Source organism: Lagenorhynchus albirostris, chromosome 1, assembly GCF_949774975.1.
Source record: "Lagenorhynchus albirostris chromosome 1, mLagAlb1.1, whole genome shotgun sequence".
NCBI classification, from domain to species: domain Eukaryota; kingdom Metazoa; phylum Chordata; class Mammalia; order Artiodactyla; family Delphinidae; genus Lagenorhynchus; species Lagenorhynchus albirostris.
This window is the reverse complement of record NC_083095.1, coordinates 133424327-133444623: the sequence shown is the minus strand read 5'-3', so window position 1 is coordinate 133444623 and position 20297 is coordinate 133424327. Positions and strand designations below refer to the sequence as shown.

Here is a 20297-nt window from a genome sequence, read left to right as displayed (position 1 = left end):
TAATATCCCTTATTACTAGACACAAAAATCCTCACAAAATACTAGCAAACTGAATCCAGCAACATATGAAAAGGATTATGCATCACAACAAATTTGGATTTATCCCAGGAATGCAAGGTTGGTTTAACATCTGAAAATCAATCAATGTAATACACCATGTAAACAAAATAAACAGTGAAAAAACCTCACATGGTCAGCTCAACAGATGCGGAAAAAGCATTTCAGCAAATCCAATACTTTTCATGATAAAAACACCGAACAAACTGGGAAAAGAAGGGATCATCCTCATCCTGATAAAGGTCACCTATGAAAAACCAAGAGCTAAATTATACTTAATGGCAAAAGACTCGATTTTTCCCCACGAAGATCAGGAACAAGACAATGATTTCCATTCTTGTCACTTCTAGTCTACATTGTACTGGAGGACCTAGCCAGGGAAATCATGAAAGGAAAAGAAATAAGAACATGCAGATTGGAAAAGAGGTAAAATTATCTCTATTCACAGGTGACATAATCTTGTATATAGGAAAGGCTAAGGAATCCACAAAAAAACTATTAGAACTAATATACCAGTTCAGCAAGATTGCAGGATATAAGATCAATATAAAAAATCAACTGTAACCTAAACAGACATTTCTCCAAAGAAGATGTACAGACGGCCAGCAAACACATGAAAAGATGCTCAATATCACTAACCATTAGAGAAAAGCAAATCAAAACCACAATGAGGTATCATCTCATGCCAGTCAGAATGGCCATCATCAAAAAATCTAGAAACAATAAATGGAGAGGGTGTAGAGAAAAGGGAACCCTCCTGGACTGTTGGTGGGAATGTAAATTGATACAGGCACTATGGAGATTCCTTAAAAAACTAAAAACAGAATTACCATATGACCCAGCAATCCCACTACTGGGCATCTACCCTGAGAAAACCATAATTCAAAAAGAGACATGTACTGCAATGTTCATTGCAGCACTATTTACAATAGCCAGGACATAGAAGCAACCTAAATGTCCATCGACAGATGAATGGATAAAGAAGATGTGGTACATATATACAATGGAGTATTACTCAGCCATAAAAAGGAGTGAAACTGAGTTATTTGTAGTGAGGTGGATGGACCTAGAGTCTATCATACAGAGTGAAGTAAGTCAGAAAGAGAAAAACAAATACCGTATGCTAACGCATATGTATGGAATACAAAAAAACCCTACTGATGAACCTAGTGGCAGGGCAGGAATAAAGACAGAGACATAGAGAACGGACTTGAGGACACAGGTGGGGAAGGGGAAGCTGGGACAAAGTGAGACAGTAACACTGACATGTATACACTACCAAATGTAAAATGGATGTCTAGTGGGAAGCTTCTGCATAGCACAGCGAGATCAACTCAATGCTTTGTGATGACCTAGAGGGGTGGGATAGGGAGGGTGGGAGGGAGGCTCAAGAGGGAGGGGATATAGGGAGATATGTATACATATAGCGGATGCACTTTGTTGTACAGTGGAAACTAACAACATTGTAAAGCAATTATACTCCAATAAAGATGTGAAAAAAATCAATTGTATTTCTACACACTGGCAATGAATAATCCAAAAGTTAAATTAAGAAAACAATTCCATTTACAATATCATCAAAAAGAATAAAGTATTTAGGAAAAAAATTAGGAAATTAAGTGTAAGACTTGTACATGGAAAACTACCAAACACTGATGAAGGACATTAAAGATCTAAATAAATGAAAAGACATCTTATGTTCATGGATTAGACTTAATATATTCAGATGGAAATATTCCTCAAATTGATCTAAAAATTTAATGTAATCCCCATCAAAATCCCAGCTGGCCTTCTTGCAGAAATTGACAGGATGATCCTAAAATTTATATGGAAACACAAAGGATCAAGAGTAGGCCTCCCTGCCCAAATCTTGAAAAAGAGAACAGTCGAAGAACCCACATTTCCCGACTTCAAAACTTACTTCACAACTACGGTAATCAAGACTGTGGGGTACTGGCATAAGAATAGAAATACAGATGAATGGAATAGAATTGAGAGTCCAGAAATAAACTCATATTTATGGTCAACTGATTTTCAACAAGGATGCCAAGACAATTCAATGGAGAAAGAGAAGTCTTTTCAACAAATGGTGCTGGGACAACTTGGTATCCACATGCAAAAGAATGAAGTTGAACCCCTGCGTCACAGTATACACAAAAATTAACTCAAAATGTATGAAAGATCTAAATGTTAAGAGCTAAATCTATAAAACTCCTGGAAGAAAACATAGGAATAAATTTTTTCGGCCTTGGGTCAGTCAATGATTACTTAAATATAACACCTAAAGCAACAAAAGAAAAGCAACAAGAGAAAAAAATAAATAAATTGGAATTCATAAAAATGAAAAACTTTCGTGCTTCAAAGGTTAACTTCAAGAAAGTGAAAAGACGGCCCTTAGAATGGGAGAGAATACGTGTAAATTATATATCTGATAAGAGACTTGTATCTAGAATTTATAAATAACTCTCACAATGAAAATATAAATAACCCATTAAAAGTGGGTAAAGGATTTGCATAGACATTTCTCCAAAGAAGATATACAAATGGCCAATAAGCACATGTAAAGGTGCTCAGCATTTCTCACTAGGTAAATGCAAACTAAAAGCACGAGACATCACTTCACATCCACAAAGCTGGCTTCAATTAAATAGATGAGCAAGTATTAGTAAAGATATGGAGAAATTCAAACCCTCATACATTGCTAGTGGGAATCTAAAACGGTGCCACCACCTTGGAAAACAGTTTGGTAGTTACTCAAAAAATAAAACACAGAGTTACCACATGACCCAGAATTTCTAATCCTAGGGATATATCTGAGAGAAATGAAAACACATGTTCACACAAAAACTTGTACTCAAATGTTCACAGCAACACTTGAGTCGAAGTACAAGATAAGAGCCCAAAAGTGGAAACAACTCAAACGTCCATCAACTGATGATGAATGGATAAACAAAACGTAGCATAGCCACACAACGGAATATTATTCAGCCATAAAAAGAAATGAAGTACTGATATGTGCTACAACCTGTATGCACCTTGGAAACATTACGCTAAGTGAGAGAAGCCAGTAATAAAAAACCACATATCATATGATTCCACTTATATGAAATGTCTAGAAATACACAAATTCATAGAGACAGACAGTAGATTAGTGGTTGCCATGGCTCGGGGGAAGGGAGAATGGAAACAGACAGTGATTGTTAATGGGTTTCTGTTTGGGGTGATGAAAATGTTCTGGAATTAGATACTGGTAGTGGCTGTAAAATTCTGTTAACATACTAAAACTCACTGAATTGCACACTCAAAAAGGGTGAATTTTATGGTATGTAAATTATATCTAAATAAAGCAAATCAACAATCTATTTTTAGAAACCACCATAAATTCAGTTTTCAGTCATATCTTCCCATTTTTCTGTGCTCTTAACAATATGAAGGATGTAGGGGCTTGGCATTTACTGAACTCTTCCTGTGATGGTGAGGCCTCCCTCCCAGTGGTCAGCAAAGTAGGTCAGCCCTACTTTGCCTCAGTTAATGTGAGAAGTCAGAAGCACAGTTTATTTACAAGATGACAGAAATATGCTTTGTAACAAATCTTCATTTTCCATTTGCTGACCCAGACAGTGGAAATGGTTAGAAGTAGTGAACTGCACCAGCACCTTATCTTCCTGTCCTGACTACTGTGGCAGTGTCCTGTTACCACTGTCTCCAGTTTTGCCTTCCTCACCACACTAGCCATTAGAGACTTTATTCAAACACCAAAGCTGATCATGGCACTCCTCTACTTCAAAAATTCCGTCCTTGAGAATTTGGACTTGATCCTGAGGATGGAGTTTTCTTTGCTTCAGCACAGAAAGCAAGGCTTTTATGACCTTGCCCTGGTTGTTCTGTTCCTCTCATAGCATTTCCCCTTGTGTCATAAGTTGGGGCTACCAAACTGCTTGTGGTTTCTCCAGCACTCTTGGCTACTTCATGTTGTGTCTGTGTTCATGTTGACCCTCTTCCAGGAATGATTTCCCTCTCCTCTCATCTTCAAACATTCTGCCTCTGAGGAATGTTTCTTACTCCACTTCGCAAAACTGACCTCTCCTTCCTTGGGACCACAGATACATTCTGTGAACATTTCTCTCTAAGCACTTAGAATACTTGACTTGTGTCCCTGTCTGAATTCCCCATGGGTTTGTTCATTGAGGACAGAGACCTGCCTCATTTGTACACCCAGGACAAAGCAAAGAGTCTGGCTCAGGGGGAAATGGAAGGAATTAATAGAAAAACTAGAAACATGAACCTATTCTCACTCCTTCCAATGTGGACCTTAGGAGAATCTTTAAGGGATGGTCATTTTCTTTCCAGTTTTCTAAATCAGAACAAACGAAAACAATCATGGAAACAGAAGGAATGGAGGATTCCAAAAGTGCTTTTCTTTTCTTTTAAATGACCTCAGAACTGACAGGTGAGACAAGGTCTATCGTCATCAGCAGCTCTTTAGTGCTTATCAGAGGAGGTAGAAGAGGGCTGATCATGCCATTTTCCACCACCTTCAGAATAAAGTCCAAACTCCTCAGGAAATTGGTCAAGGCTGTCAGCCTTATCTACCACTATTTCTCATCAACCCTCCCACAAGAATCACTCAATTCCTGTTCTTTTGATATGCTCCATGTTTTTATTCTTACATCTCTGCCTTAGTAAATGTGTTCCGTCCTAAGCCCAGCTCAAATAACCCTTTCTCTACTGAAACCCTCCCTCCTCTCTAATCCCCACCTCCAAACTGGGAGCCATCCCTTCTTCCTCTGTGTTCTCTTACCACTTTTCACTCTATGATAGCATTTTTAGCCTTTTATAATGTGTATGTATTTTTTTATTTTTTTTACATTTCCTCAGAACTTCGGGCACGGTGTGAGACACAAAGCAAGTGTGCAGGAAACAGCTGCCAGACTGAAGGACAGAGTGTCAGCAGAGTTGGTCATCATTCCGAAATGAAAATGGACAGCCAAGGCAGCAAGAAGGTAAAGATAATTAATAGTGGTTTCTCTCCCTAAACAGTGGGATATGGTCTCCTGGGAGCTAAGATTTCCACATGGGAATAAGAAATGTTTGCGTTCCAAATGAAACCATGAACATTCTACAGCCCATGCAAGTAGGTCAAGCCATTCGCCCAAGTCTAAAAGCGTCCTGTGTTTTTTAATTTTTTTCTTCTGAGAAGGACAAGTTCTCCTAACTGAATTCCAATCATCTGGGTCAATGTTTTAAAAGCTTGGTATCTTAGTTGTTTTTATTTTAAACTTTTAATCCTGTACATTCTTCTCAAGCCTCCGGGACCAGACGCTAAGCTCAGCTTTCAGCAGGCCTGATATAACATCACATACTCTACATTTTTGTGGCATGCCAGCTCTCTAAACAGAAAGAAAAATAGATTGTGTTCTAAACCTTGCCTTATAGACTAAAAAGTTCTTTTGGACAAATATATTTGACTAAACCACACTCAATCTTCCCTTTCCTTTCTTTTTGAGTTTCTAAACTCTATCTTTATACTTTCTCTTCACTTAAAAATGTCTTCAGACTGACAAATAAGGCCTTATATCACATTCTGAAAAGCAAATGATGAAAGATGGATTAAAAGGGAATAATTTAATGACACTACTTCAAAGAAGCAAAAAGGTGTTTAAAACTCCTCAGGAAGGAAGATTATTGATATAGGCTCTAAAAACGTACACAATTGGTATAATAAATAGAAAGGAAATAAGAAAAATATTATCTCTAAAGATCAACATTTTAAAGATGATTATACAGTAAAAAACTCAAAATAATAATTACATCACTATAGACATCTACTGGAAGGCACTATCATTTGAAGACACACTCAGGACAAATCACAGCAAATGTTTGCTTAAGACCTGACAATCACTACAATCTTAGGGTGCTAGGGATTAAAGGCACTTAAGGATAACCCATTTAGACAGGAACAGTATGTTAATGAGTACAATTAGCTCTTTATTCCAGTAAGACAGGAATGTCATGGTCTCCTGGTCAGTCTCCCTGCCTCCAGTCATTCTGTAGGTAGCTTCCAGAATGAACTTTAAAAAATTCCGATCATGTCCCTCTATCCAAAATTCTTCAGTGGCTCTCCATTTCCTAGAGGTAAAAGATACACTCATTGTGATACATACATACCATTTACGATCTGGCCTTGCTTTTCCACTCTGCCCCATTTTGCCAACTCTGCCTCTTTCACTCTGCACTTAAGCTACCTTTAATTAATTACTGGTAGTTAACTGAACATTCATTTTTCTATCAAGCTTTAGGCCTTTGTACATACTCTTCCCTCTACCTGGAATGCTCTCCCTTGCTTGTCAATCTGGCAAACAACTACTCTTCTTTCAAGCTTGAAAACTTAGTGACCCTCTCCTAGACTCCTCAAGGCAGGGGCTTTTATTGAACCTTTAAATACCTGCATCACAGCAACTATCACATGAGCTCCTAAGAGGCCAGCCCCCATGCCTGTCTTTCCCAAAGAGCAGAAGTCCTTGAAGATAGCACTAGTATTCCCAGTGCCTAGCCTGGTTCCCAGGAGATAGCTGGCACTCAACAAACGAAAGTGTTAAAGCCAAAATAAATGGAATATATTTTTCTATTTAAATTGTAATTTCAATATTCACCCTTAATCTTTTCCCAGGACTCATGACAAGTAACACAGATGAGAACGGGAAGGGACAGGACAACAGAAGAGATGATCATCACCAAACTGGGAAAGAGGCACTGGAGTTTATAAATATAGATGCCACATAGCACACTGTGCACCAGCCTTGTCAAATAAGTAGGCCTCTCCTTGGCTGCCCCCAGCACTCACTGTATCGCCCCCTGGCAGTGGGCATCAGCAACTTAGGAGGAAGGGTCTTAATCTATCTGGGCATTATTACTGTGCTAGGTCCCACCACAGTTAAATGTAAGCACCAGCTGGCAAACCACAGGGGACATCAACTTCATGCCAAATGATAAAACGAAGCTTTAAGACCACTTCAGGCTCAGGCTTAGCCTCAAATAAAGAGATACATGGACCAATTTAAAGAATGTCAGTGGTGTAGCAGCTGACAGACTCAATTTTTAAAGATCTCATTAATGAGAACCTCTCCAAGAACAGAGATTATTTATTTGGGGGTAAGTTATCTATGTAATTTGAATATTGCACTCTGCCAACAAATTCCAGTACATGGGAAGCTATTTTTAAATGTGAATGAAGCTAACTTAAAAGATAGGAACACAGTCTATAGTTTCTTTTTAAATAGAGATAATTACATTTTTAGGAAGTACAACAAATGCACAAACAAATGTTCAGAGCTGTCACTCTCACTTTTTTAAAAAACATCCAGATAATCTAAAAATGTGCAATTCTTGCATCTTTGGTTCAAATAGTTAACTTTGCATTGTGTGGCACAGAATTGTTATTCCTCAATAATTATTTGTTGAGTAAATGAATGAATGATATACTTTTCAGAATGATTTTTTTTTAAAGCTGCCATTTATGATGACATTGCTCCATAATTACAACCATCAAGGCTGGCAATGTAATGACTTCCTTTAAGTTTATCTATTCTTTAAAATTTAACACCGATGGTCAATACATTGCCAAAGGAAGTTCTGGAGATAGAAGACTTTCAGGTGTTTTCTTTCAGTGTTTGAACAGTGCAGCCTTGAGGAGATGCTCTAGGTAAGTAAGATGAGAAATGTGGACAGTTTCACGTGGAAAGGAAACTGAGGTATGGCTTACATAATTCCTTAATTAGGAACCCCCTGATTAAGTCTCATTTTAGAAAAAAAAGCCAGTTGATAAATGGAACACACAAACTAGGACTTGAAATTTTCCTGTATGAACTTTCCTCAGGAGAGCTCAGTTTCCCTAACCGGAAACTTACATAGTCAAAATGCTAAGTCATTTTTGGCACATTCATCCAAACATGTTCTCAGCACCTTCTGTGTGTTTTAGATAACGTGCTAGGTTGTAGGCACAAAGAAAGAGGAACAAGCCAAAATTCTGTCCAGTAAAGGGAGACTAGATAGATCTTTCTAAAAAGTAACGTCTAGAGTACTCGGTTAAAAAGTGAGTGAAGGAGAGCTGAAGTCACCAACTAATTTCCAACAGAGTAGAAGTCATTACAAGATCCTGATTTCAGCAGGCTGATAAAGTGGTCAGGTGTGCCACATAAAAATCTAGCAATATTCTAGACATTTTGAGACAGACATAAGAAACGTGGGGAAATGTTGAAGGTCTGATTAAAAAAACTTTCTATCACTTCTTTAGGAAATCATTTTGGTGGCAGATACCCTGCTAAATTCAGTTTCGGGTGTATTAAAGTGCTATAGATCAGAGTTTGTTCAGTGATCATCACATATTACCATCACCCAGAGGAAAACCATCACTCTATAAGGGGCAACCTTCCTAAGCAGTTGTCAAGTGCATAAAAACCAATAATGATTTTTGTGCCCACAGAAAACAATACAAATCCCCCAAATAAGCAAGTCTTTAAAGCAGTGCTGTCCAACAGAACTTTGTGTGATGACAGAAATGTTCTGTATCTCTGCATGTTGAATACAGTAGCTATTAGCCACATGTGGCTACTGAGCGCTTGAAATGTTGCTAGTCAGACTGAAGAACTGAATTTTTATTTACATTTCAATGAATTTAAATTTAAATAGCCAGATGTGGCTAGTGGCTACCATACTGTATACTGTAGCTCTAAAATCTATAATTAATTCTGTTATAAACAAAATAAAGTTTGCTTTACTTATGTTAAGGACAAGAAAAAAGGCAGCTGAATTAACCCTGGAGAGGGATCTCTAAGGTGAAAAACAAACGGATGGTTCGCATAAGTCGGTAGCTTTTTGTGGGAATGGCTGAATCACAACAGCTCTTGTTATACCATAGCAGAGAAAGGAAGCTGTCTCAAAGGTAGAGGTCTAACGGGAGATTCTGACATACGGTAATCAAGGCCTATTCCAATCCAGTTTTTTTTTTTTTTTGACTTATTAGTTTTCAGAACTATCTAAGAAATGTGGGAACTACAAAACAAATGCAAACCATGTCCCTTTGTTTCGCTATAACTAGCAGACCTTGGGGACTGGGTCTGTCGCAGTACTTCGCTGTTATTTGTTATGTCTCCTCTGGTCCCTGTTGGCCACCTTGGTGTCCTGTCTCCTCTATCATGTTTCACTCTCTCAGTCATCAGTTGTATAGGCAGTCCACAACTTTTTGGACTTGGATTTTGTTGCTCTGCTTATTCAACATTTCTAATAAACATTCAAAATTATTTCTGCTTTATGCTACATTTTCTGGCTAGCACATCAAACATATTGAAAAAAGAAAGCAACAGTATATTTTGGTGTAGAAATAAAGGAACTTCACAATTATTAAGCACTTCTATGTATCAAGTACTTCCTTTGCCATCAGCCCTACAAAGCAGATGCTACTATTCCCTCATGTCAGATGAGGAAACTGAAGCTCAGAGATGGTAAATAACTGACCCACAATCATGTAGGTGGGCAGTGATACAGCTGTCGTATAAACCTAAACTTGTCTGATCCCCCAAACCTACGTTTTTTTCCTACTATATAACACTGCTTCCTAAGCCCACTTCACAATGCAATTTTCAGAAATAAATTCCACAGCAAAAATTATGGTAACCCTTAACTTCCCTCCTTCAGTTTCTTCTATCAGTCCATCCGCCCTCTGACTCATTTTTTTAAAAAAAGAAGAAGAAATTAGGAAAGAAAATGAAAAAGAAATATGTAACTATACACCTAGACAGAAATGAGTATATCCTAGAGATAGAAGACTTTACAACTAAAAATAGAAAAGTATACTGTTAGAGATAGAAGACTTTACACCTATAGATAGAGCAGTATACTCCTAGACATAGAAGACTTTACACCTACAGATAGAAAATTATACTTCTAGAGATAGAACACTATACAGCTAGAGACAAAAGAGTGTACTCCTAGAGATAGAAGACATTATACCTAGAGATAGAAGATTATACTTCTAGAGATAGAAGACTATACACCAAGATAGAAGAGTATACTCGTAGACATAGAAGAATTTATACCTAGAAATAGAAAAGTATACTCCTAGACATAGAAGACTTTACATCTAAAGATAGAACTGTATACTCCTAGACATAGAAGACTTTACACGTAGAGATAGAAGAGTATACTTCTAGAGATAGAGGACTATACACACACACACACACACAAATAAAATAAAAAATAATAAAAAAAAATAAAAAAAGAAGAAATTAGGAAAGAAAATGAAAAAGAAATATGTAACATGTGTTTGTGGAATGGTTCTAGAATATTTAAAAGGATCTGAAGCTATTATATTAGGTTTTGTTTCCTTTTGGTCTTAAAACACATTTTTTTTTTTTTAAAGCTACCAGGTCATTAAATTATAAGAAACTACTCCAAGGGATAGTTTAAAACTTCATGCAAATGATTTATTGAAAATATTAAAAAAGGTAAGTTCCAAATGCCACCTGAAATACTTGTTCCATTAGGAAAAATAACAACAACAAAACAAAAAATAACACCTATCAGTTTGTAGAACTGATGGAGACAATCCTATCTATTATTCAGTTATTATTTTACTCACATAGTAAAACCTTTCCAAAGAAGCAACTAACCATGTATCATATCCTATGGAGTCAAGTTATCACCACTTAAGCACTTAAGGAAAGTTAGGCAACATTTTATGAGTATCACATACTTTTAAAAGTAAAGCAACAGGTAGAAAGAAAGCTATTTTTCTGATGGGGCATCTGTAACTTGGTATTTTTGTACTCTATCATAATCTTTTTAAAAAAAAGTCTTAAATTTTGTGTCTCAAAGTAGATGACTTAAAAAAAAAGGGGGAGACAGCTGCAGCCCTTCAGTATCTTCTAAGAATTTAGTGGTTGCAATCATTATAGTCTAGTAATATAGACCAACTGGGTTCCAATCTTGGTTCAGTTCTTACAGGTTCTGTGACTCTGGGCACGGCACTCTGATGTACTTTCCTCATCTGAAAAATGGGGATAATAATTCCTAAGGTTGTTGTGAGGATTAAATGAGTTAATATGTAAGGCACTTAGTGTATTCTTGAAAGCAATGCTCTATTTTTTTCTAACAATCTACATAACTGGGACGATAATAAGATAAAACAGTTAACGTTAACTGATGTGGGCAAATGGATATTTTTAAAGAAAAGATGCCATAAGATAACATACAATCAGTAAAAATTTGTATATATTTTACTGAGGATGTCATGAAAGAAATTTCAGTGCAGTAAGAATGTCTGAAATATAATTCCTGATATATATGCTATCTGAGGACATATACTAAATAAAAAATAAAATTTTCATCTCATAATATGTCTCATAAAATGTAAAAGAATGGAAAAAGTTCAATAAACCACTTGACTATAAAATCTATTCCAACTGGAAAATGGTATCCAAGATGGTTGCTTGGGTAAACTGCAAGGGTTTACTCTCCCCTACCCACAAATCACAGAAGGCTTCAGGAACTTAGAATGGAAGTCTTCTCCTTATGGAATGTATTTTCAACTGCACGTGGGTTGTTATGATTGAGTTTCCCAAAAGGACATAGTAGAGGGCTTCCCTGGTGGCGCAGTGGTTGGGGGTCCGCCTGCCGATGCAGGGGACGCGGGTTCATGCCCCGGTCCGGGAGGATCCCGCGTGCCGCGGAGCAGCTGGGCCCGTGAGCCGTGGCCGCTGAGCCTGCGCTCCGCGGCGCAGTGGTGAGGGGCCCGCGTACCACAAAAAAAAAAAAAAAAAGGACATAGTAGAGCATTTCTCCAATAGTTTTACCTAACCTTTTGGTCCTCTTAAGGATGCCCTTATTTCCAAGTACACTAGCTGATTATAGAATGATTTAGCCTTACAATAACCTGACAGAGGAAAAAGACAAAGAAAGGAGGTGAGACACTAGGTAGAAGAACGCTTTGATATTATATGCCACTGGTTTCCAGACAGATGTGAGAATTGGTCAGTGGTCCATAAGAATCTTACTAGGACTACGCATGTGGCAGTGCAGCTCATGCTACTCATCTCTCTCTTGACTTCATGGGAGAAGAGCACTAAGAAATCCTTGTCCAGCCCCAAGCTTTGCTTTTCAGAAGGAAACTCAGTGACCCTCAAGGGAGAGACAGATCAGAAGTCACTGGGCAGTCAAGGAAGAAGAGTGAAGATGATTTCAAAATTGAATAATCTTTGCATTAATAAGTACATTAGAGATAATTTAGTTCAACCCTCTGTGTAGTGCAGGATTCGCCTTCACAGCATCTCTGAGAGATGATTCCTCAGGCTCTGCCTAAACACCTCCAATAACTGGGATCTTCCCTCCTCAAATCTGCTAGCCCCAAGCCAGAAATCTGGGATATATTATAGATTCTTTTTTTTTTTTAACATCTTTATTGGAGTATAATTGCTTTACAATGGTGTGTTAGTTTCTGCTTTATAACAAAGTAAATCAGTTATACATATACATATGTTCCCATATCTCTTCCCTCTTGCATCTCCCTCCCCCCGACACTCCCTATTATTATAGATTCTTTACATCATTCATATCCAATTAATCACTGAGGTAATTTACCTGTCAAATCTCCCTTAAATCTGTTCACTGTTCCCCTTCCCCACTATCTTAGTTGAGGCCTTTCTTTCTCATCCCTTTATGTGGTTCTGCAATAGTATCCAACTACCAGATTTCCTGCTACCAAATAATTTGCCTCTAATTCATCCTCACAAGGCAGCCTGCAGTGGACGTTCTAAAACACAAATCTTTTTTGAGACTTTCTTTTTTTTGATGTGGACCATATTGAATTTATTACGATATTGCTTCTGTTTTATGTTTTGGTTTTTTGGTCGCGAGGCATGTGGGATCTTAGCTCCCTGACCGGGATCGAACCCACACCCCCTGCATTGGAAGGTGAAGTCTTTTTTCCTTCTTTTAAATAAATTTATTTATTTATTTATGGCTGCATTGGGTCTTGGTTGCTGCTCGCGGGCTTTCTCTAGTTGCAGTGAGCGGGGGCTACTCTTAGTTGTGGTGCCTGGGCTTCTCATTGAGGTGGCTTCTCTTGTTGAGGAGCACGGGCTCTAGACGTGCAGGCTTCGGTAGTTGTGGCTTGTGGGCTCTAGAGCGCAGGCTCAGTAGCTGTGGCGCACCAGCTTAGTTGTTCTGTGGCATGTGGGATCTTCCCGGAACAGGCCTTGAACCCATGTCCCCTGCATTGGCAGGTGGATTCTTAACCACTGTGCCACCAGGGAGGTCCTGGAAGGCGAAGTCTTAACCACTGGACTTCCAGGGAAGTCCCTAAAACACAAATCTAATCATATCATTCCTCTGCTTAAAACCCTTTACCCTTTAGCGGTTCACTACCACAAACAGCAAAAAAAATCCAAGGTTTTAGCCTGAAATGCATGATCTTGCCTAACTCTCCAGGGCACACCTCAGCAACACTAAATGGTTGTGTTATCCACACGTACCAAGCCGTTTTGCATCTCCATACTTTTTGCTCATGTGTTGCCTCTTCTTTGCTCATGTTGTTACTCTTCTTTCCCTCTGTCAACCAGCTAAATAAGTTCAGAAATTATCTCCAGGAAGGCATCTTTCTTCCTTCTTAAAAAAATTTTAATTTTATTTAATTAATTATTTGTGTGTGTGTGTGGCTGCATCGTGCGGCATGCGGGATCTTAGTTCCCTGACCAGGGATCGAACCCACACCCCCTGCAGCGGCAGCGCAGAGTCTTAACCACTGGACTGCCAGAGAAGTCCCCTGGAAGGCATCTTTTGACACCCTTCCCTGTGTAATATAAAAATATTCTGTGTGGGGAATTCCCTGGCAGTCCATTGGTTGGGACTCTGCGCTTTCACTGCTGCGGGCCCAGGTTCAATCCCTGGTCGGGGAACTAGGATCCTGCTAGCTGCATGGCATGGCCAAAAAAGCAAAACAAAAAAATTCCATGTGTATTCTCTATCACTGCACTCATCATATTATACTGAAATCATTAACTAGCTCATCTCTTTCCCTCCAGGTGAGTCTCTCAAGGCAGGGACTATGTCAGAATCCTAGCACATGGCACAGGACTCATGGTAACAGGTGTTTAATATATGCCTAGTACAAATTAAATACAGGACTTTTTCTGATGTGAGTTAAAATTTATAACTCCAATTTCCAACTTTTGTCCCATGGAACAATAAAAACCATCTTTCCAGGGAAATAAGCATTAGGCTGGTACATAAAAAGACAAACTTTAAATACTCTTTACCTGACATTTGCACTTACCTAAGTTGCTGTATGTTGCACTACAGGGATTCGGGTCCATAGGACCTGAAATGTCTCCCTTTTCCTCTTCCCTTTCCAGTTCAGGCAGCGGCAATGCCGATGTGACTGAAGTACAGCTCCCACCATCTTGCTTCACAACAGTGCTTGGATCCCGAGGAGAAAAATCCTCTGTCACTTCACGGGTCACGTGACTGAAACAAATCAGACCACCATCACACTGGCATTCAAAGGTTTTTGCTAAAATTTAGATTTGTGGAAGGCACATATTGCCATAAATGTAAATAACTGGCCCTATAGTCACAGCAATGGGTCATAAACCCCAACATACTTGTCTGAATATAAGGCAGTCTTTCATGCAGGCAGATACTTCTATCATATATATATTGGGATACTTGATACATACTTGATTCATACATATTGAGAATTCAGTTTGGTAGAGGAGCTATAGTAGGCTCAGAGGGAAGTTTGAGAATAACAGGTAAGGAGTGGAACTTTTTTTTTAGGTAGTAGGGGTAGAGGGAACTGAATGCTTAACTTGTTAAAGAGTAATACACTAAAGTATTTAAGAAAGTATTTAGCATATTTACTATATTTACCATACTATAGTACAGTCATCCCTTGGTATCTGAAGGGGGCCGGTTCTAGGACCACCCACAGGATACCAAAATCCACAGATGCTCAAGTCCCTTATATAAAATGGCATTTGCAAATAACCTACACACATCCTCCCATATACTTTAAATCATCTCTAGATTACTTACAATACCCAATACAATGTAAATGCTATGTAAGCAGTTGCCGGTGCACTGCGAATTCAATTTTTGCTTTTTGGAACTTTCTGGAATTTCTTTTCCCCTAATATTTTTAATCCATGGTTGGTTGACTCTGCAGATGTGGAACTCGCAAATAAAAAGGGTGAACTGTGCTATAATACTATAATAAATATGAAATACTTTACAGTATTTACTTTATTTAGTATATAATATTTACTACACACTAAAGTATTTACGAAACTATTTAGTAAAGGATCAGGAGTAAAGTTGAGATTTAAAAAAGGAAGTAAAGCAATTATTTTAGGTAAACTGAGGCCTGGAAGCCTTGTTGCTAGGAGCACAGTGAAGCATCAACCTTTTGCCTGTATGCATGCAGCAGGCAAGGCAAATGGAAAAGAAAGTTCTAACCTCTAGTTAATCTCATCTATTAAAATGAATCTGAAGCATCCCACTGGCCACATACCAGAGGATGGTCATCCATAGTGCTTTGTGTTTCCCGATCTTGTTTCACTGCTGCCTGCTCATTTGCTTATAGCTATCTCTTCCAGTCTTCCCCACATCCCACTCTGCCTGAACTTCCAATTCTGTTGCTATAGAGTACAAGGGGGTGTAATGATTACTAAATGTTGGTGGAGAAAACTGGCCTAGTTAGAAAATCTCATTGGGCTGGTTCAATGAAACAAATTCAAAATCAAGCACCTTTAATGGTTTCTGGGTCTACTAAAAGTATTCCTAGACTGTCACACACTCACCAGCTAGCTCTTCTTCCTGTTTTTTTTTTTTTGTTTTGTTTTAATGGGCAAAGAGGAAGAATGAAAGGAAACATCTTATATACTGTGACATGTTATTTCTGGATTTTCAAATGGCAGTGAGTCATGGTGACATTTACAAGTTTCTTTAAAAGAGGTACTTTGTTTGATCATGTGTCAGCAGAACATATATCACCTGTGGATTTGAGGGAGTAGATCTGAAGGAGGAGTACTTTCTTATCAATTTTTCATTATGGAAATTATGCATGTGCCAGAACAGAAAAATAAGCCTTGAAGTCTGCTGGATACACAACTTCAAAAATATTCTTTCAAAGCTGGCAGAGCCAGAGGTCTCTCTATACTGAGAGTAAGCAATGAGTGGGAGGTACCATTATGGAATCTGGCTCTTGGGGATAGGGTGAGGTGGGAAGGGATCAGTTCACTAGCAGTCAGCAGGGTGGTTTATGTAAAGGAGGCCTCACATGCTAAAGCATGCTGACTCTTCTTAATGGGCCGCCTTAGGTTATCAACCCAAAACAAAGCTCGTTTCTCATAATATGGAACATCATAAATTCAAGGTAACAAGGGGCTCTACTTCCACGCGTTAGCGAAGAAAGCAAAGTGACACTTCTGAGACCCTCTTAGACGCCACTTAGTGTCACTGAGAAGTTATCAACGTGCTTCAGGAGAGGGAAAATGATCTTTGCTGGGCAAAAGTTAATTTAAGCCATTTTAAATTTCAAAGCAATAAATATAGTGATTAAAAAACATCATCCCCCTTTGACAGGAAAAACATTAAACCTCCAGACGCTCTCTTCTTATTCTCGAGTCAACTTGAGAGGTTTCTAAAAAGGTGTTTTTAGGCTCCTAATCTCTGCAGCCTTGCTCTTGCCTTTTCTCTTACTTCCCCCAATCTCATCGTTATTACTAAAAGGAAGCTCTCTTTTCCATTTGTCAAAAATGATTGGTGAAGGCGGGTTCAGAAACCATGACTCCACCCTTGCTTGTCTGTTTTCCTCCCAGGGAATGGGCTATTTATATTAAGCCTATTGTAAAAACTACAAGAAAGAGTTGCTGCTATTAACCAGTGAGGAATTCCCTGGGCCTGTTCCCACATACATGAAACATAGCTCTGTACTCTTAAGGGGTTCTCAAAACAAAATATGGATGCTAAAAAGCAAGAAATATTAAAGACTCACCCACTGTACTCACTCATACAATTCCCCATTAAAGGAAATTCTACAGGGCCTTCTTCAGTCTGTTAATCATGTTCTGAAGCTCTGATGAACCATAGCTCCCACTGAGTTCCGGAGGACTACAAGTCGGGCAAGATATAAGAGGCTCGAATCCTGCACCTTAATATAACCCACTGCACCTTGACCTTTACCTGAGGGGTTTGGTCTGGGAAATGAGCCAAATTACCTTTGGGAAACTAAGCAAAGTGAAAGCTAGTTTTATTAACTCTTTGAGGACCAGGGCAGCACAACCTATATTCTCTACAAAGGTCAGTTTTCACAAGCACATTTTAAATAAGTGCACTGGTATATTAAATCACCAGTTAAAACAATTGTCATCTATGAAGAACTATGCAAAAGAGTTGATGAAAGTTAAATCACATGGATTTGCAAATGGATACTAAGATGTTTAACCTGCATTTACAGTGACAGCAGTGTCTAAAAGGAAGAACTTTAAAAATGCATCAATGATATGTCATGTCGATGCTTGAGGGAAGAAAAGCTCTTTGTATGATTAAAATGGTAAAAGAGAGAGGAAAGGGGAAAGGAAGAGGTTTTGAGAGTTCAAGCTTAGATGTGGTAACATGCTGTGACTAAAAAATGAAAAAGAATCAAGAACAGCATCAGAGAAGGTGATTCAGTCACTATGAATAAACAAATTGTCCAAGAAGAAAAAAGGAAGTAAAATCCTATAATTAATTTATCTTAGGCATATTAATTTTATAAGGGAATATAATTTTTGACCATTGACTTTTTTAATGTTTCATATTTAGATATAAAATCAGAAAACCCTCCCAAATAGTAATATGACGCTTTCCAAATACAGGCTTTATCTCCTAACAAAGTGGTTCACCACTGACCTTTCATTGGGAAATGTTTGATGTAATGGAGAAAACACCAAAACAGGAATCAGAGAAGCCAGATTCTGTTTCCCTATTACTTTGATCTTCTGTACAAACTAGATGACAACATCAGGAGGGAGTTAAAGGAGAAAATGAAATGTCCCCCATTTCGCCCATGAGATAGATGGTTAAAAAAAAAATTCTTTAAAATGAAATTACAAGAAATCTACTAGGATTTCTAATACAATATATCTTAGCACATGTCTTGAAGTAGCAAATAATGATGAAGGTAATGATTTTTTTCAGGATAAGTACAAGTTGATATTCATTATTATAAAACAGAACTGTTAACTGATAAATGGCCCACAGAGAGGAAGTTATGGCTTTTCTATTCCTGCTATTTAAATTCATGTTGAAACAATCCCTAGTTCTGTAATGCAATGTAGGATATCTGTAGTAACTATGGCATTGACATCTAGGTCCTTGATCATCAGGCTGGGTCAAACCCTGACTTTGTCTCTCTTTTCCTGACCCTCAGCATTTGTTCTACTTTCAGAATGGGAGATAGCACGCATTTCTTTTTACCTCAAACTCTTTGACCAATGTTTCATTAATGACCAGTTTTTAATTGAGATTTGGTAATGCCTGACCTGACACAAAAAAAATCACGTCACTATCTCCACAAAGACACATCTCATTTTCTGAACATGGAGGATGAACTTAAGGTATTCAAAGGAAATGGTAACATTGTTACAGATTTGTCTGTAATACAAATGAAGCCCTTGGTAAGTTTATATCTCAACAGTCTGCAATAGTCATACATAATTCAAAGCCGCAGAAGCAATCTGCGGGAAGCTCACTTGGCTTACCCAGGTAGTAGGATTAATCATTACACCATCAAATGAAATAATCCTTTTTTTTTCCCCCCTGGCAAATTCATTCAAGACAGATTTTGGTAGAAATTCTGTTAATGTCTGAATATACTTTTTAAAAAGGCAAATCAAATGCCACATTAGAAAGGATTAAAGGCCTTTATGTATCCAAGTATTTCCACGATTTCAGTTCAACTTTTTCTTCAAATTCAACCACCTTCATTCAGCTTCAGAAGGGACAGTAAATGAAATCAGGCTTCTATAGAGACCATCTGCCTCTTGGGGCAAATGGTATCCTAAATTCTCATTTGCCAGCTCTCTTCAGCAGCTGCATCTGTCTTTAGTTGTCCAGGTCAGCCAATAAGCAAATGCGTGATTTTTAAAACCTCCTTTTACCCCTAAAGATCAGATCAAAGCAATCAGAAACAGCATTTCATGGTTTTATTACTGGTTTCCAAAGCTGCTTATTTCTGGAGTTGCTGGGGATGATGGACCTTTGCAGAAACGGGATGTGAATCAACACGAGGAGGAAAGATCAAAGTTATCGAATCCCACACTGTTTATTTACTGAAAGGGGGAAAAACTCCATTTCCTTCTGTCTCCCTACCTCTAGGACCTCCCACCAATATGACATTTCTTAATCCTATCTTAGTTTCCAGGTCATCTACTTGATTTCGCTACACTTTCCAATTACTGGCATTCTCAGGTAGAAAAGTGTTGTGTCCATTGATCACTATCTTAGTGTCTCCAATTTTCCACTAAGCCTTCTGTCGTCTTTAACTGAAAACTTCAAACTTCTTATCCTGGACTGAGATTAACCTTTAACTGAGATCTGATGAGTTCTTGCTAATACGTCTAACATAGTCTGGTCAGACAAAGGTAGCTCTTCCTGGTGTGAATGAAGTGGCTAGGTCTTGGGATAGGGAAGACTGGCAGCCATGTGCAAGGTCTTGAATAGACTAATTTCCAGACACTGCACAGTTTCAATTTTTTTTCTTTAACAAATGTGTTTTTTTTTCTTTAACAAATTTTTTCTTTAGCAAATTACAAGTGTCTTCAAGGCACTAGACTGCAAGACAGCAAAGTAGATAAAAACACAGGCCACTGTAAATCACTGTCACCTTCATAATACTAAGAAAAATTACAGTTTTAAAATCCTATGAAATAAAAATTCAGAATGGCATCTGTACAAATTAACAGAAAAGATAAATTAATCTTGGAAAAGAGCAACAAAATAGGGCTGCTTTTCTCAATAACAGAGGTGTGGAAGGAGATTCTCAGCGTCACCATTTGGCCTTAGCTCACTTCTAAAGAATGCGGTCAGATATTGATGTTTACTTCCTGGAAAGGTAAGTATGAGAAGAAACTATCAACAGGCCTCTCTAACAGGACTAACCTAAGGACGATATGGAACAGTCATTTTCGGGTCCTGGACTTTTCCCG

The 20297-nt window shown here is 38.2% G+C and overlaps 1 protein-coding gene across 1 annotated transcript in view; it reads right to left on the bottom strand.

Annotated features, from left to right (window-relative positions):
- Window positions 1–20297, bottom strand: part of PEAK1 (pseudopodium enriched atypical kinase 1) — a 108520-nt gene that overhangs the window by 21619 nt on the left and 66604 nt on the right. The window contains exon 3 of the mRNA XM_060154720.1: window positions 14384–14574. Within this exon, the coding sequence (XP_060010703.1) occupies window positions 14384–14574 (191 nt within the window). The remainder of the gene's footprint in view (window positions 1–14383; window positions 14575–20297) is intronic.